At 47.7% G+C, this 14,822-nt stretch overlaps 1 protein-coding gene across 1 annotated transcript; it reads right to left on the bottom strand.

The window, feature by feature from the left end:
* Positions 1–11,206: 11,206 nt before the first annotated feature.
* On the bottom strand, positions 11,207–14,151 carry LOC123153244 (uncharacterized). The gene is made up of 2 exons (XM_044572456.1): positions 12,993–14,151; positions 11,207–12,901 (listed from the first exon to the last, which is right to left on the bottom strand). The coding sequence occupies exons 1-2, from the start codon at positions 13,982–13,984 to the stop codon at positions 11,497–11,499; spliced, it is 2,397 nt and encodes a 798-aa protein (XP_044428391.1). The 5' UTR covers positions 13,985–14,151; the 3' UTR covers positions 11,207–11,496.
* Positions 14,152–14,822: the final 671 nt, after the last annotated feature.

Raw genomic sequence — 14,822 nt, forward strand, 5'->3', positions numbered from 1 at the left:
ATCAATACAACAGTTCATCAATACATAGCAATCATCATACATGATCCGACTACGGATGAAATCAAACGAAAAAGAAGAACGACATCCACCCTGCTAATCCCAGGCTCCCCGACCCGGAACCTATCCCTTGATCGAAGAAGAAGTAGAAGAACTCCAACACAAGCAAGCATCGCTCTCACATCAGATTATCGCCTTACCTGTACCTACAACTGTTGTTGTAGTAATCTGTGAGCCACGAGGACTCAACAATCCCATTACCATGGGTATCAAGACTAGCAAAGCTTAATGGATACGGAATGGATAAGTGGTGAGGCTGCAACAAGCGGCTAAGCGTTGTATGATGGCTAACTTACAAGTACAAGAATAAGATGAGAAACTACGCAACGGTCGCAAACTAGTAATGATCAAGAAGTGATCCTAAAGTACTTACTGTCAAACATAACCCAAACGTGTTCTCTTCTCGAACGCACCAGAAAAGAGACAGTCACGGTTACACACGCGGTTGGTGTATTTTAATTGAGTTTAGTTCAAGTCCACTACAACCGGATATTAACAAATTCCCATCTACCACATAACCGCGGGCACGGCTCTTGAAAGTTTAAACCCTGCAAGGGTGTCCCAACTTAGCCCATGACAAGCTCACGATCCGCGGAGACAATCCTCCATCGCGGGACATCCGACCAAACTCGGGATCCCGGTGCAGAAGACATTTTGATAATGGTAAAACAAAACCAGCAAGACCACCCGGTGCGTCGATACCCCGATAGGAGCCGCGCGTATCTCGTTCTCAGGACAACACTGTCTATGCTAAGTGGACGGTAGCCAAAATACCATCAAGTTTCCCCGAGGCGGCACCGCCGACTGCTAGGTAGGTGGACCAACACTCATGAGGAGCACTGGCCCGGGGGGTTGATTAAGAGATCTCGGGTGCCGGCGGGTCCCTATGCAAGTTTTAGTTCTTATTAGGCAAATGATGAAACCAATGTTGGGCCTTGCTGGAAGAGTTTTATTCAAAGCGAACTGTCAAGAGGGGCCCATAAACCCTCATCGTTGTTAGGGATGCAAAATCAAGGAACCTAACACCGGTATGATGGAAACTAAGGCGACAAGAGTGGAACAAAACACCAGGCAAAAGGCCGAGCCTTCCACCCTTTACCAAGTATATAGATGCATTAATTAAGTAAAATATATTGTGATATCCCATGATATCCATGACCCAACATGGAACAACCTGCAACTAGCAACGCTATAAGAGGGGCTGAGCAAAGCGGTAACATAGTCAAACAACGGTCTGCTAGGATGGTGGAAAAAGGTTAGAGGCTGTTTCATGGCATATGGGGAGGCTTGATAAACAAGTGGTAGGTAGCGCGACATAGCGATAGCATCGAGACAACTAGCATAACAAAGATAGTAGTGAGATCCAAGATGACGGTCATCTTGCGTGAAATCCCGCTAGAAAGAAGATCGAATCCATGAAGAAGACGAACCAACATAGTCGAACGAATCCTCACCATCGCAACGATACCGGAACTATCAAGAAGAAGCAACACCGGAAAGAAGCAAACAACATGGTAAACCAACAAGCATAATCATGGCATGATGCACAATCAAGTATGATGCATGTCCGGTTTAATGGGGCATGGCATGGCAAAGTGCAACAAACAATACTACAAGTTAAGTGGAGCTCAATATGCAACGAGTTGCGTATTGACGAAACACCACATTCGAATTATTTAGTTTGCTCTCGTTTATGTACCTAACAATATTAAATGTTATTAAACATGGCAAGGGGTGAAGCATAATAAAACTACCCATCTAGGCAAGTTTACATGAGGCCAGAAACAACAAACAACAATTCCGGAAAATCCCCATATGCATATTTTAGATTTGGTACTGTTTTGCCCTAAACCATATTTTAGAGTTGTTAAACATGCAAAGTAATGCCACCATGTTAAACTATGCATTTTTCTACCCCATTTACATATAAAATTATTCTACCCCATGTTAAACTATGCTCGTTCGTGTCTCTGGAGACAAAGAGGTAGAGAGGTGAGGCGAGGGAGAGAGCGAGATCCGGAGGGAGGTGAGGAAGAAGCACGGGGGAGGGCCTGGTCTTGTCGCGGTGGTCTCCAAGGCCGACGGCTCTCCGGCGAGTCGAGGCGGGGTTGAGGGCGACGAGGAGAAGCAGGAGGTGCTCGGGCGAAGGCAGGGAGGAGGAGCTCGACATGGGGCTCCTCGGGCATGAAGTGTGGAGGCGCGACACTAGATGGATGGATGGTTGCGACGGCGAAAATCCAGGGAGGTGGTCGGAGCCATCAGGTTGGGGTGGATCGATGGATTGGTTTAGCATGGAAATCGAGGAGGGAAGCTGGCGGCTGCGAGTGAAGACGGAGATCCCGATGTAGATGGTGAGAAGAGTGGCGGCGGCGGGTGAGGGGATGGATGGGACATCCTAGGTTCTAGGGTTAGGCTATTATATAGGTAGGTTGGATTAGGGGGAGGGGTTAGCTGGACCCTCCGATTGTAATCGGACGGCTCGGGAAAATAGGCTAGGAGAGTCTAACAAAGAACCAAAGATATTTTAGGGACGTTTGGGGATGATCCGGATCCATCGGTCACGGTTGCCCGGGTTGGGTTCGGGACAACTTTCGGGCGTCACGCGAGGGGTCGATGCACAGTGCGAAGAGGGGTTAGGCAGACGAGGTCAACTGTGTGGTTGGACTGAGAATCATCAAGGAAGACAAACGGTATGACAACATTGCCACGGAGAAGACAAGAGAGAAGAGAACGGTCTAGCAGAGACAAGGAAGAAGCGACAACCACGAACGGATGCAAGTTTTGAAAACATGATGGCAACGGAGTGCCGATGCAATGCAAATGATGACATGATGAATGCAACAATTAAATAAAACACACAGCAACAACGAAATAACTGGAAGGCTTCTGGAGCATCGGTCTCGGGTCGTCACAACACTCCCCCACTTACAAGAGATCTCGTCCCGAGATCTAAGGATGGCACCGGAGAGAAGCGGAAGAGGAAGAGTTAAAACAATTGCTTCTTTGACAAACGAGTGAAACCATGAACCTTGAGAGGTTGAACAAATTGAAAGAAAGAATACAATGAAGATGAACGAGATTGCAAACAGTCCGTTGGACAAGAGCAACAAGGAATACGACGAGAACCAAGAGCTCGATGGAGAAGTTAGGCTTTGAAACCACTCCAGGAGAAAAGAGAAGGAGAACTTGATAAGATGAAAAGAACTTGAAAAGAGAACACCACACTCCGGTTAAATGGATAAGCTAGGAAAAGAACATGATCTTGGCAAAACGAGATGATGGAATGAAGAGAGCAACATCACAATGCCTCTGGAAGAAATGAAAGAATTGAATGAAAAGAACGGAGAGAAAACAACATGTTCTACCTCAAATCAATTTGAGAGGGCATCCTTAAAAGAAAAATTGAACGGAGTTGTTGACGAATCAACAATCAAATGATACACTCCTCGTGGGCTTATGAAAACATCTCAAAACTAGAGGTGAGATTCTGTCATTTACGGGAACAATTGCTTACTTGAGATTAACGGAGAGATGAACACTTCTTTCGCCTAGAGGATAGGAGAAAACTTGGATCATTGATAAGCACCACAATAGCAACATTCCTTAGGGAAGGCTGTAGGTGAAATATAACCCAAGATAACTCCAACAAAGAGATTGATGGATTTAAAATATCTCATTCTTAACAACTTCACTTCGAGGCTCCTTATGAATCAAGAATGATATACTACCACCTCAAAAGATAAGGGAGAAGGGATTGCACTTCTAAATGCAAGATGAAGAATACTTGAGCTCCTCCAACAAGAATCTTGACGAACATACGAGAATGAATGAAATCTTAATGAACCACTCTGTTGAGCCTTTGTGAGAACTCCGGTAATAAAAGAATGATGAAACGAAAGGAAAGTTGAAAAGAACAAGATGAAGCCTTGCAATGATTAGATGGAGCTTTGAAATGATATAATTGAAATAACTTGGAGCTCCGGAAAAGAAAGATGAACAACTTGGAACCAAGAATTTCTTCCTCATGAACAAACTCCGGAAGAAGGAATTAATTCATCTCGAGGAAATAAGAATAAGAATTATGTTATGCGTATCCTTCACCAATTTAAATTGATGACAAGCAACTGATTTGGCATACTACTTATTCTCGTTGAATGGATTAAGGGAGATATAACACAAACTTGAGGAAGGTCTTCAACGATCCACCACTAGGATTTGGAAGAACAAATGCATTGATACGATAACAATAGAAGATGAATCTCGAACGAACCACCAGGAAGAGTTAGAAAACGAACGAAGATACTTGAGGGAATTTAGATACAAGAGAACGAAGAGATCACGAGCTGATTAAAGAATACTCGAATGAGGCACCCGGTAAGAATTGGAGAATGAGAGCTGAACGTTGAGAATGAATAAATCTTCTGAAATGATGGCCTTTGGATGATCAAGAAACGAAAACAACTCCTGAAATGCTTCGGATGGGTATGAAAAGAATTATCACAATCGAAAACAATTATGAGAGGATGGCATCAAGCTTGAACTACGCATCTGTGGAAGAACGGGTAAGGATTTAAGAGGAACTCTTCCTCGGTCTGCAGAATCCGAGAATGACGACGAGAAACAACACCATGATTTGTTGAGGCACTTCGGAATAATGAATAAGGAAAAGTTGAGCGGAAGATGAAAATAATTTGAAAGCGGTCCTCGAGAAGGCATTTGACTGATGAAAATTCATTCTTACATCACACCTTGAAAGGAATTGAGAATAACTGCAGAAAAATTAGAAGAGTCAGGTAAGATCCTGGGAAAAGACTTGTGGGTTATGGTCCCACTCGAAAGAAACACCATTGAACGATGATTTTTAAAGAGAGATTGCACCGGTTGAATTAAATGGCTTGAATAAGGTAAGGACCCGGAAATAGCTTAAAAGGATTAAGAATGGAAACTTGAATCTTCTGAGATACCTTCAGCACTCCGGATATGAATAGAGAGGGGTGAATAAATAAGAGAGGCTTGGATAAGAAATTGCCACATGGGAAAGCATGTGAAACAAAAGAAAGAGATATGATTAACACCGAGGCTTGAGTTTACTCCATCGGGGAAGAAAAAGAGAACGAAGAATGATGAACTTGTAGCTTCCTTAGCATCTTCATGAGAATCACCAGGTAAGAACATGGAGGAAAAGAATGAAGAGACTTCACATGAATAAATGGATACTTGATTAAGAAATCTGAGTCCTTGTAGAAAAAGGGTGGGATGGTGGGAAAATATAGACAACTAGGGACGAACGGAATGAACACCGTTGAGAAGAACTGAGTATTGATCTTGCAAATGTTGAAGGGATCGGATTAACTTGAAGGGAACACGCCGGTTGAGAAGAATTGACATGACAATCTCGATGATAAAAAAGGATTAGTACTCCCATACAAATATGAGAACACCGCTTAGGACATGTATGGAATCATCATTTGACATTGAAGCAACTCGAATACCACAACTCAAAAACAAAACAAAGGATTTGGCTTGCAGAATAAGCTGGAAACAAATACATAACCCCTCATGCATTTGTTGGAAGGATAGACCTAGGTAACTACTTGAATTCCCACCTAAGAACTCCCGAAACTTTCTGGTTATGCAATCTGGTGTTGGGGATACAGGGAGGCACAAATATCTCACACAACTAACAAATCCTACACTCCAACTATATCCATCCGTGAACACATAACCAAGAAAACCTCGAAAATCATGTACCTTAGACCTTCGAAAACATTCGATATACTAGTTGTGGCAATACATCTGATCGCTCTCCCCAGTACCGGGTGTTGTCAAACTACTCTCACCACAAAGAATATAGAAGCGTTTTCGATGTCGACGACCTCTGGTATTCCGGAACTGAAATGATAAACACTGTGACAAAAACACCTTGGAGCTCAACTCCCCGGGACACTGCCACAACCCCTAAATGTCAGGAGGCACCAAGACAGAATTCCCGTCATAATGATATCGGTCCGATTTCAAGATACCCGCGTGACCAAAAAAAATTGAGTGAAAAAGAGGAGAGTGAAGTCAAAACATCTACGTCAGGAGTCCTCACCAGAGCGACGAAAGGGATAAGGAGTAAAAAGAATTCCTACTCTCCGATATATAACTAGACTCAAAATAGTTTTTTTCTAGACTCAACAACAGCAGCGGTTCGATCAATCAAGGGGGCTCCTAAGGTCGGTAAGGCTCTGATACCAACTTGTAGCGCCCAAGATGCGATTCTATCCCAATAACGTGATGAATTCATGATTGGGGCACAACCGCATTTCGAGCGCTTAGCAAGGTGGATATCATTACAACATACCATGTACTGAATAGATGAGAATACAAGATAAAGGCTTACACTCGCCACAAGCTACAACATCAATACAACAGTTCATCAATACATAGCTATCATCATACAGAAGAGCAGGATCCGACTACGGATGAAATCAAACGAAAAAGAAGAACAACATCCACCCTGCTAACCCTAGGCTCCCCGACCCGGAACCTTTCCCTTGATTGAAGAAGTAGAAGAACTCCAACACAAGCAAGCATCACTCTCACGTCAGACTATCGCTTACCTGTACCTGTAACTGTTGTTGTAGTAATCTGTGAGCCACGATGAGTCAACAATCCCATCATCATGGGTATCAGGACTAGCAAAGCTTAATGGATAGGGAATGGATAAGTGGTGAGACTGCAACAAGCGGCTAAGCATTGTATGATGGCTAACTTACGAGTACAAGAATAAGATGAGAAACTATACAACGGTCGCAAACTAGTAATGATCAAGAAGTGATCCTAAACTACTTACGGTCAAACATAACCCAACCGTGTTCTCTTCTCGAACGCATCCAAAAAGAGACAGTCACGGTTACGCATGCGGTAGGTGTATTTTAATTGAGTTTAGTTCAAGTCCACTACAACCGGATATTAACAAATTCCCATCTGCCACATAACCGCGGACATGGCTCTCAAAAGTTTAAACCCTGCAGGGGTGTCCCAACTTAGCCCATGACAAGCTCACGATCCGCGGAGACAATGCTCCATCGCGGGACATCCGATCAAACTCGGGATCCCGGTGCACAAGACATTTCGACAATGGTAAAACAAAACCAGCAAGACCACCCGGTGCGTCGATACCCTGATAGGAGCCGCGCGTATCTCGTTCTCAGGACAACACTGTCTATGCTAAGTGGACGGTAGCCAAAATACCATCGAGTTGCCCCAAGGCGGCACCGCCGATTGCTAGGTAGGTGGACCAACATAGTCGAACGAATCCTCACCATCACAACGATACCGGAACTATTAAGAAGAAGCAACACCGAAAAGAAGCAAACAACATGGTAAACCAACAAGCATAATCATGGCATGATGCATAATCAAGTATGATGCATGTCCGGTTTAATGGGGCATGGCATGGCAAAGTAAAAAGGGCAACCTGGTGCATGTAGCTCCCGCTTGCGCAGGGTCCAGGGAAGGGTCCGACCACTTTGGGTCTATAGTACGCAGCCTTTCCCTACATTTCTGTAAGAGGCTGTTTCCAGGACTTGAACCCATGACCTCATGGTCACAAGGCAGCAGCTTTACCACTGCGCATGGCATGGCAAAGTGCAACAAACAATACTACAAGTTAAGTGGAGCTCAATATGCAACGAGTTGCGTATTGATGAAACACCACATTCGAATTATTTAGTTTGCTCTCGTTTATGTACCTAACAATATTAAATGTTATTAAACATGGCAAGGGGTGAAGCATAATAAAACTACCTATCTAGGCAAGTTTAAATGAGGCCGGAAACAACAAACAACAATTCCGAAAAATCCCCATATGCATATTTTAGATTTGGTATTGTTCTGCCCTAAACCATATTTTAGAGTTGTTAAACATGCAAAGTAATGCCACCATGTTAAACGATGCATTTTTCTATCCCATTCACATATAAAGATTATTAAATTTGGAGCTATGGTTATTTTGTTATGAAATAAACCATTTTAACATGACATTTATGCTAATTAAATGGAAACAACATTTTAAACATGGATGAGAGTAGCATATTGTGAAGCTAGATGAAATTTTAAGCATTTTACATATTTAAATCATTTAATCCGATGCACGGTTAATGAGTTATTATATGCATGAATAATGAGGGTTTTTTCTGTAAAACAACAGTTCACTGGATAATAGGCAAATTCACAACAGGAGAAAAAAACACTATACGGGCCAAATCTAAGGAGAGGCCCAGCAAGGCAACAGGCGCAACATAACTATCAGACGCACAAGCACAATATAGTGGAGGTGCTGGGCTATGCTCACATCGGGCCATTGGGCCGAAAGCGGAGAAGCGGCTGGGCCGGATCTGGCGACGAGAAGACGCTGCTGGGCCTCGGCGCCCTCGTGGCCCAGGAACGGGTTGACGGAGTAAATGGGCGGGCGAGCGGGACTTGGCGCTGTCGTCGCTTGCGGCGGCTGGGCGCTGGCTCGTTGGACTCGCTCGAGTCAATGCGGGCGCGTGCGTCTGTGGACGAAGAAGGCAGCAACGGGTGAAGCAGGGGAACAATGGCACGATGCAGGGGCTCCGGCAAGGTGGCCTAGGTTGGGACCGGCCGGAACGGGACTGGGATGGCGGTCTTAAGGAGCATGCGAGGCGGGGCGGCGCAACAACGCAGGCAGAGGCACGGGAAACGGCAAGGATGCGCAGATCCGGGGTCGGAAGGCGAGCTCTGGTCGTATCCAGGGTGAACGGTGGACTTGGAGCTCCAGGCGTCGGCGTCCATGGCGGCTTGCTCGTTCGTGTCCCTGGAGACAGAGGTAGAGAGGTGGGGCGATGGAGAGAGCGAGATTCGGAGGGAGGTAAGGAAGAAGCACGGGGTGGTCTCCAAGGCCGACGGCTCTCCGGCGAGTCGAGGCGGGGTTGAGGGCGACGAGGAGAAGCAGGAGGTGCTTGGGCGAAGGCAGGGAGGAGGAGCTCGAGATGGGGCTCCTCGGGCACGAAGTGTGGAGGCGCGTCACTAGATGGATGGATGGTTGCGGCTGCGGGTTGGGTGGCGGCGGAAATCCAGGGAGGTGGTCGGAGCCATCAGGTTGGGGTGGATCGATGGATTGGTTCGGCATGGAAATCGAGGAGGGAAGCTAGCGGCTGCGGGTGAAGACGGAGGAGATCCCAATGTAGATGGTGAGAAGAGTGGCGGCGGCGGGTGAGGGGATGGATGGGACAGCCTAGGTTCTAGGGTTAGGCTGTTATATAGGTAGGTTGGATTAGGGGGAGGGGTTAGCTGGACCCTCCGATCGTAATCGGACGGCTCGAAAAAATAGGCTAGGAGAGTCTAACAAAGAACCGAAGATATTTTAGGGATGTTTGGGGATGATCCGGATCCATCGGTCACGATTGCCCGGGTCGGGTTCGGGACAACTTTCGGACTCGCACGCGAGGGGTCAATGCACAGTGCAAAGAGGGGTTAGGCAGACGAGGTCAACTGTGTGGTTGGACTAAGAATCGTCAAGGAAGACAATTAAATAACAACAACAACGAAATAACTGGAAGGCTTCTGAAGCGTCGGTCTCGGGTCGTCACAGCCTCCTCCTCAGAGTACCCAAGAACCATCACCTCACTTTTGGCAAAGTTAATCGTGAGACCCAACATCTCCTGAAAGCAGAGAAGGAGAAACTTGAGGTGCCGAATATCCTCGTTCGAGCCTTCCACCATCATGTTGGTGTTGTCCGCATACTGGAGGTGGGTCAAACCTCCGTCGCCCACGAGATGGGGGCAAATCCCCCTAATGTGGCCAGCGTGTTTGGCCAAGTCTAGGACCGTTGCCAGAGCATCGACCACAAGATTGAAGAGAAATGGGGAGAGAGGGTCCCCTTGCCGTACTCCCTGGCCAGTCAGGAAGTACGAGCCGACCTCCCCATTTATGTTGACAGCCGTGCGCCCACTCGTAACAAGCTGCATAACCCGAGCAATCCAGTGTGGGTCGAAACCACACTTCATCATCACCTCTCGAAGGAAGGACCAATGTACAGTGTCGTACGCCTTATGGATGTCAATCTTGAGGAACACCGCGCGGAGGTGTTCGCTCTTGACTTCATGAATGACCTTGTGGAGAACGAGGATCCCATCCAAAATATATCGGCCTTTGATGAAGGCCGTCTGGTTCAGATGGTGGATCCGGGGGGCGATCAGGGCCGCCCTAGTGGCGTACCCCTTGGCCAGAATCTGAAAAAGCACGTTGAGAACTGTGATAGGCCGGAACTGCCGAATGTCTGCCGCACCCGGGACCTTCGGGATCAAGGAAATGATCCCGTAATTGAGGCGGGAGACGTCCAATGTTCCTCGAGAGAGCTCAAGGAACAGGTCGAGGATGACATCCTTGACCATCGGCCAGAATGCCTGAAAGAAGCGGACAGGCAGACCATCGGGACCTGGGGCCGAGGCCGGGTTCATTGCTTTCACAAAAGTCTCGACCTCAGTGGCATCAAAGGGAGCGAGGAGAGCAGCATTCTCCGCTGGGGAGATTTGTTGGCTAGGTGTCCATATGTGGTCCGCTAGGGAGACACCACCCCTAGTTCGCCCGGCAAATAGCGACTTACAGAATCCGTCCACATGAGCCCGGATCGCTGGGGGTCCTGAAATAGCCGGCCTCCTTCCCATAAAAGGGGAATGGAGCAGCGTCTACGACGGCCATTAGCAATGGCCTGGAAGTAGGCAGTGTTGGCATCACCAAACAGCACCCAGTTCATAGAGCCCCGCTGGCGCCAATACTCCTCTTCTTTAGAGTAGATGTCCATAAGAGAATCTTCGAGGTTGTATCTATGAGCCCATTCTTCTGCAGAGATGCCCGATGTGTCCGCAAGTGATCCTTTTTTGTGTGTTAACAATAATGAAGACTGCTCTTAATCTCCGAATCATGTAAATGTAGAACCATACATAGCTCCATAGTCCTGCAAACTTGCCACATACACTGGATTCAGGTTTACACCCAACTCAAGTCCAAATATGCCTGAAGCAAAAATTTACAGTTTTTGCCATTATGGTCAAATATACAGTACTAGCTAGTTTGAGGGATTTAAAATAATCCAGTTACATCAAACATCAAGTACACTACAATTCTAGAAAGGGGGAGGAATAGGTCATAGCAGAGACTGGACAAGCCACCGCCAGAAACTAAGAATAGAAATAAACTAAAAATAAAAAAGGAGCCACACACCACAAAAAATCCAAGTTTCCCACTTTCTATTTGTATTACATAATAGCAATAAAGTGGATACTAGGGGAAATGGGTATACAAAATGATCACCTGCCTTGACATTTTGATAGGCGTATAAGAATCGCAGGCTTTACTGCCACTGTTTCATATGAACAGAACTGCAGTGCACACTAATAATCAAACAGAAACAGGTGCCGCTGGAGTTACCTATGCAGGATCCACACTGCTCTCCTCTTCCTGCGGGCTATGACAACATGAGATTGCCAGCACTATATGGATTGCAACATATACCAGCACGGCGGTCACTAGTGCAACGACATACATAGACGTCTTCCACCCCCTGCTGGAGCCTGCTGCGTAGGCCACTAGGAGAGCGAGCAAATCCAGCACAATCGTCGTGTTCATGACCTTGAGCGACCATTTCTTCTCGTCCTTCCACTCCAGTAGCAAAATGATGATAACAACAATGGACGACACGAAGGACGTGGAGTTGCTGTAGAAGAAGGCGAGGTAACGGTGCCTCTGGTTGTCATGCATGATTGGGTTGCCCGCGTCGTATCCATTCCCACTGTGCTGCCAAGCTCCGCCTGGTGGATCTAGGCCGGCCTGGTAGGTGACGCTTGCCACCAAGATTCCTAGCAGCATCAGATATTTGCGCATGACATGTTTTTCCTTTCCTGGTGTACAACTGCTTACCTCAATGGGCTCCAGTTCACCGGCCGTGTCTTCAGGTATGTTGTTCCTTTCCTTCAACAAGAATACCAGGAGCAGTAAAGCTATAACGACGAGGACCACAACCACCAAGACGAAAATGTAGATGGATGTTTTCAGATGTTGCGTGCTTCCGGCAGCATATGCTCCCATCAGACCAAACATGCCCGCCCCTGTGCAAACAGCGAGTGCATAGCTTCGTATCGCAGGCCTGTATAGATGTGGGTTCACGAGCAGTATGATCAGTGCGATGGACAGCATGAAGCTCACCGTGTTGCAGTAGAAGAAGGCTGTGTAACGCCGGGGAAAGTTGTATAGGAGGACCGGATCCCCAGCGTGGTGCCTGCTATCATCTTGGAGCCGGAAACCGCCAGGAGGGGTCAACCCAGCTTGATAAGTGATGGTCGCGGCCAAGACTGCGAAAAGGAGCAACCGCTTGCGCCTCTTCTCCACGGACTTAATTTCTTCTTTGGTGGGGTTGGTGGCATGGTTCAGTGTGAAGAAGACAACATGGATCACTACATAGACCAGGACGGCGCCAGCCAAGGCCATGGCATAAATGGAGGTGGTCAAGTCCCGAGAGCTTCCCGCAGCATATGCTCCGATGATGCCAAACAAGTCCAGTATCATGGCTGCCTCGAGCACGTGTGTCTGGAGCATAACCTTGCTTTGGACCAGGATGATGGCCACCAAGGAGGCTACGAAGGCGACAGAGTTGCAGTAGAAGAAGGCCTTGTACCTCTTAGCGTTCACGGTGAGGAGGATCGGGTCACCAGCCATGTGGCCGTCCCGATTACCCGGCCAGAAGCCACCGGGAGGATCCAGCCCTGCTTGGTAAGTGATGGTTGCGGCAAGAGTGGCTAGTAACAGTACAAGGGAACGAGCATGCTCCGCTGCGACCCTATGTAGTTGGGGAGCAAAAGAGGTCAGATAAAGCCAATGATTTGCAGAGGAGGAAGAAGAATAAGAAAAGGGATGTGCTCCCGTAGTACCTGCTGTCATTAGTCTCCAGACCTGGTGCTCTTGTTATTGCTCTTGACAAGCTCCCTGACACCGAACGATGGAAGCTTTTGATTTTGGTCCAGAACCTGGTATCGCTTGCAGCTTTTATGGTACCTTGAATAACTGCAGCTTGGAGCAATGCCATGAATGCCAGGACGGCAATAACCAGGCTGCCCACATAGAAGTTGGTGTCGGTCTCCCTGCAGCTGCCTGCGGTGTATGAGACGATGAGGCTGATCAGCGCGACGGCGATGAACCAGTATGCCTCAGTCACACGAGGTTTTCTGTCCAGAAGCACCACAATGATGAGCAAGGACGCCACGAACGCCAGGGCATTGAAGAACAAGAACACCGTCAGGCGCTTGCCGTGGCTGTCCTTGAGGATCGCGTCGCCAGGGCTGTGGCCGTTCTCACTGTTGTCCCAGAAGCCACCTGGCGTGCTCATCCCGGCAACGTATGTCACGCTCACCGCGAACGTCGCGAGCAGCATCAGGACCTTTCGTAGCCGTTTCTCATGCACTGCGTCGATGTAGCTGTGCTTGTCTTCTGGCAACGAGGCTAGCACCATCTGAAGAGCAAGGTAGGCAACGACGGCAACCACCAGCACCGAGGAGAAGATGGTCGTGGGCTTGTCGCGGCATGTCCCGGCAGCATAGGCTCCCATGACGCTTAGCAGGTCCACAACCATGACCGCCCGCAGTGGCAGGAGGGTGACGCGGTTCTTCTTTTTCTCTTCCATGAGGGTGAGGAAGAGGATGGCGAGGATGATCACGAGTGACGAGGCAAATGCGGTGGCGTTGCAGTAGTAGAACACCAGGTACCGGTGGTAGCTGGTGGTCCGGATAATGGAGTCGCCTGCGAATTGGCCCGTGGCGTCGACAGTCTCCTGCCAGACGCCCCCCGGTGGGTTGAACCCCGCGGCATATGTCACCGTGGCCACCAGCGTTGCCAGCAGCAGGATGTACTTGCTCAGGTCGAGCATGAGCTCGTAGCTCTCGATCACCTCCTCGGGTTGGCTGCTTCCATTTGCAGGAGGCTGAGTATCATGGGGCTGGCTGTTTCCATTTGTTGGATTGGTGGCAGGAGGGCAAGCATCCGGCGCGGGGCCGTCTACTGTGATATCATGTGAACTGTTGTGGCGTTTTTGCTCGGCCGCCATTTGCGTAGCAATTGGTGCCTCAGCTCGACTGAATCTGTCTTCAATATATAGCTCACCAGGCAAGCTTGCTCATCAGCATGACAACCTGGCATAACGTCACCATATCATAACATAAAGGAGCAACGTGAAAGAAAGACGGTATTGCAATTATAGATAGCACCCTTAGATCAGCATCCGACGGATATCGTTCATCTTCTCGAGGAGACCACTTCCTGCTGTATTTATATATTCATATTAATTAAGGTAGAAAACTGCTGGTAGCTGGAGCCGAAGCTGGTTGCCACCACATGCGTAACCTCATCGTGGTTAACAAATGGGGAGGCCCAAGGGGGGCGCTCATGGTGAATTGGTGATATTATCATGTGTCCCCACTTCACCATTAGTATTGATAGAACTGCTTGATATGTCGCCGTGAATCCGTGATGGGGCGAGGCGAAAATTCCTTCCAGGACAGGGAAGATAGCGACACAACACGAAAGAGACTATTGGTGCAGCCACCAGATGCTGAATCCAAATAAAATACACCCATTCCTGATTCGAAAAATTGCACTGTAACTTTCTTGTGGTTTCGTAGGCGGTTTACTGGATAAAACTAGAATGCTAGTCACGTATCTTGAACAACTGTACGGGAACTAGGATACGTGTCATATTTCTCAAAACA

This window comes from Triticum aestivum, chromosome 7A (assembly GCF_018294505.1).
Source record: "Triticum aestivum cultivar Chinese Spring chromosome 7A, IWGSC CS RefSeq v2.1, whole genome shotgun sequence".
Classification (NCBI taxonomy): domain Eukaryota; kingdom Viridiplantae; phylum Streptophyta; class Magnoliopsida; order Poales; family Poaceae; genus Triticum; species Triticum aestivum.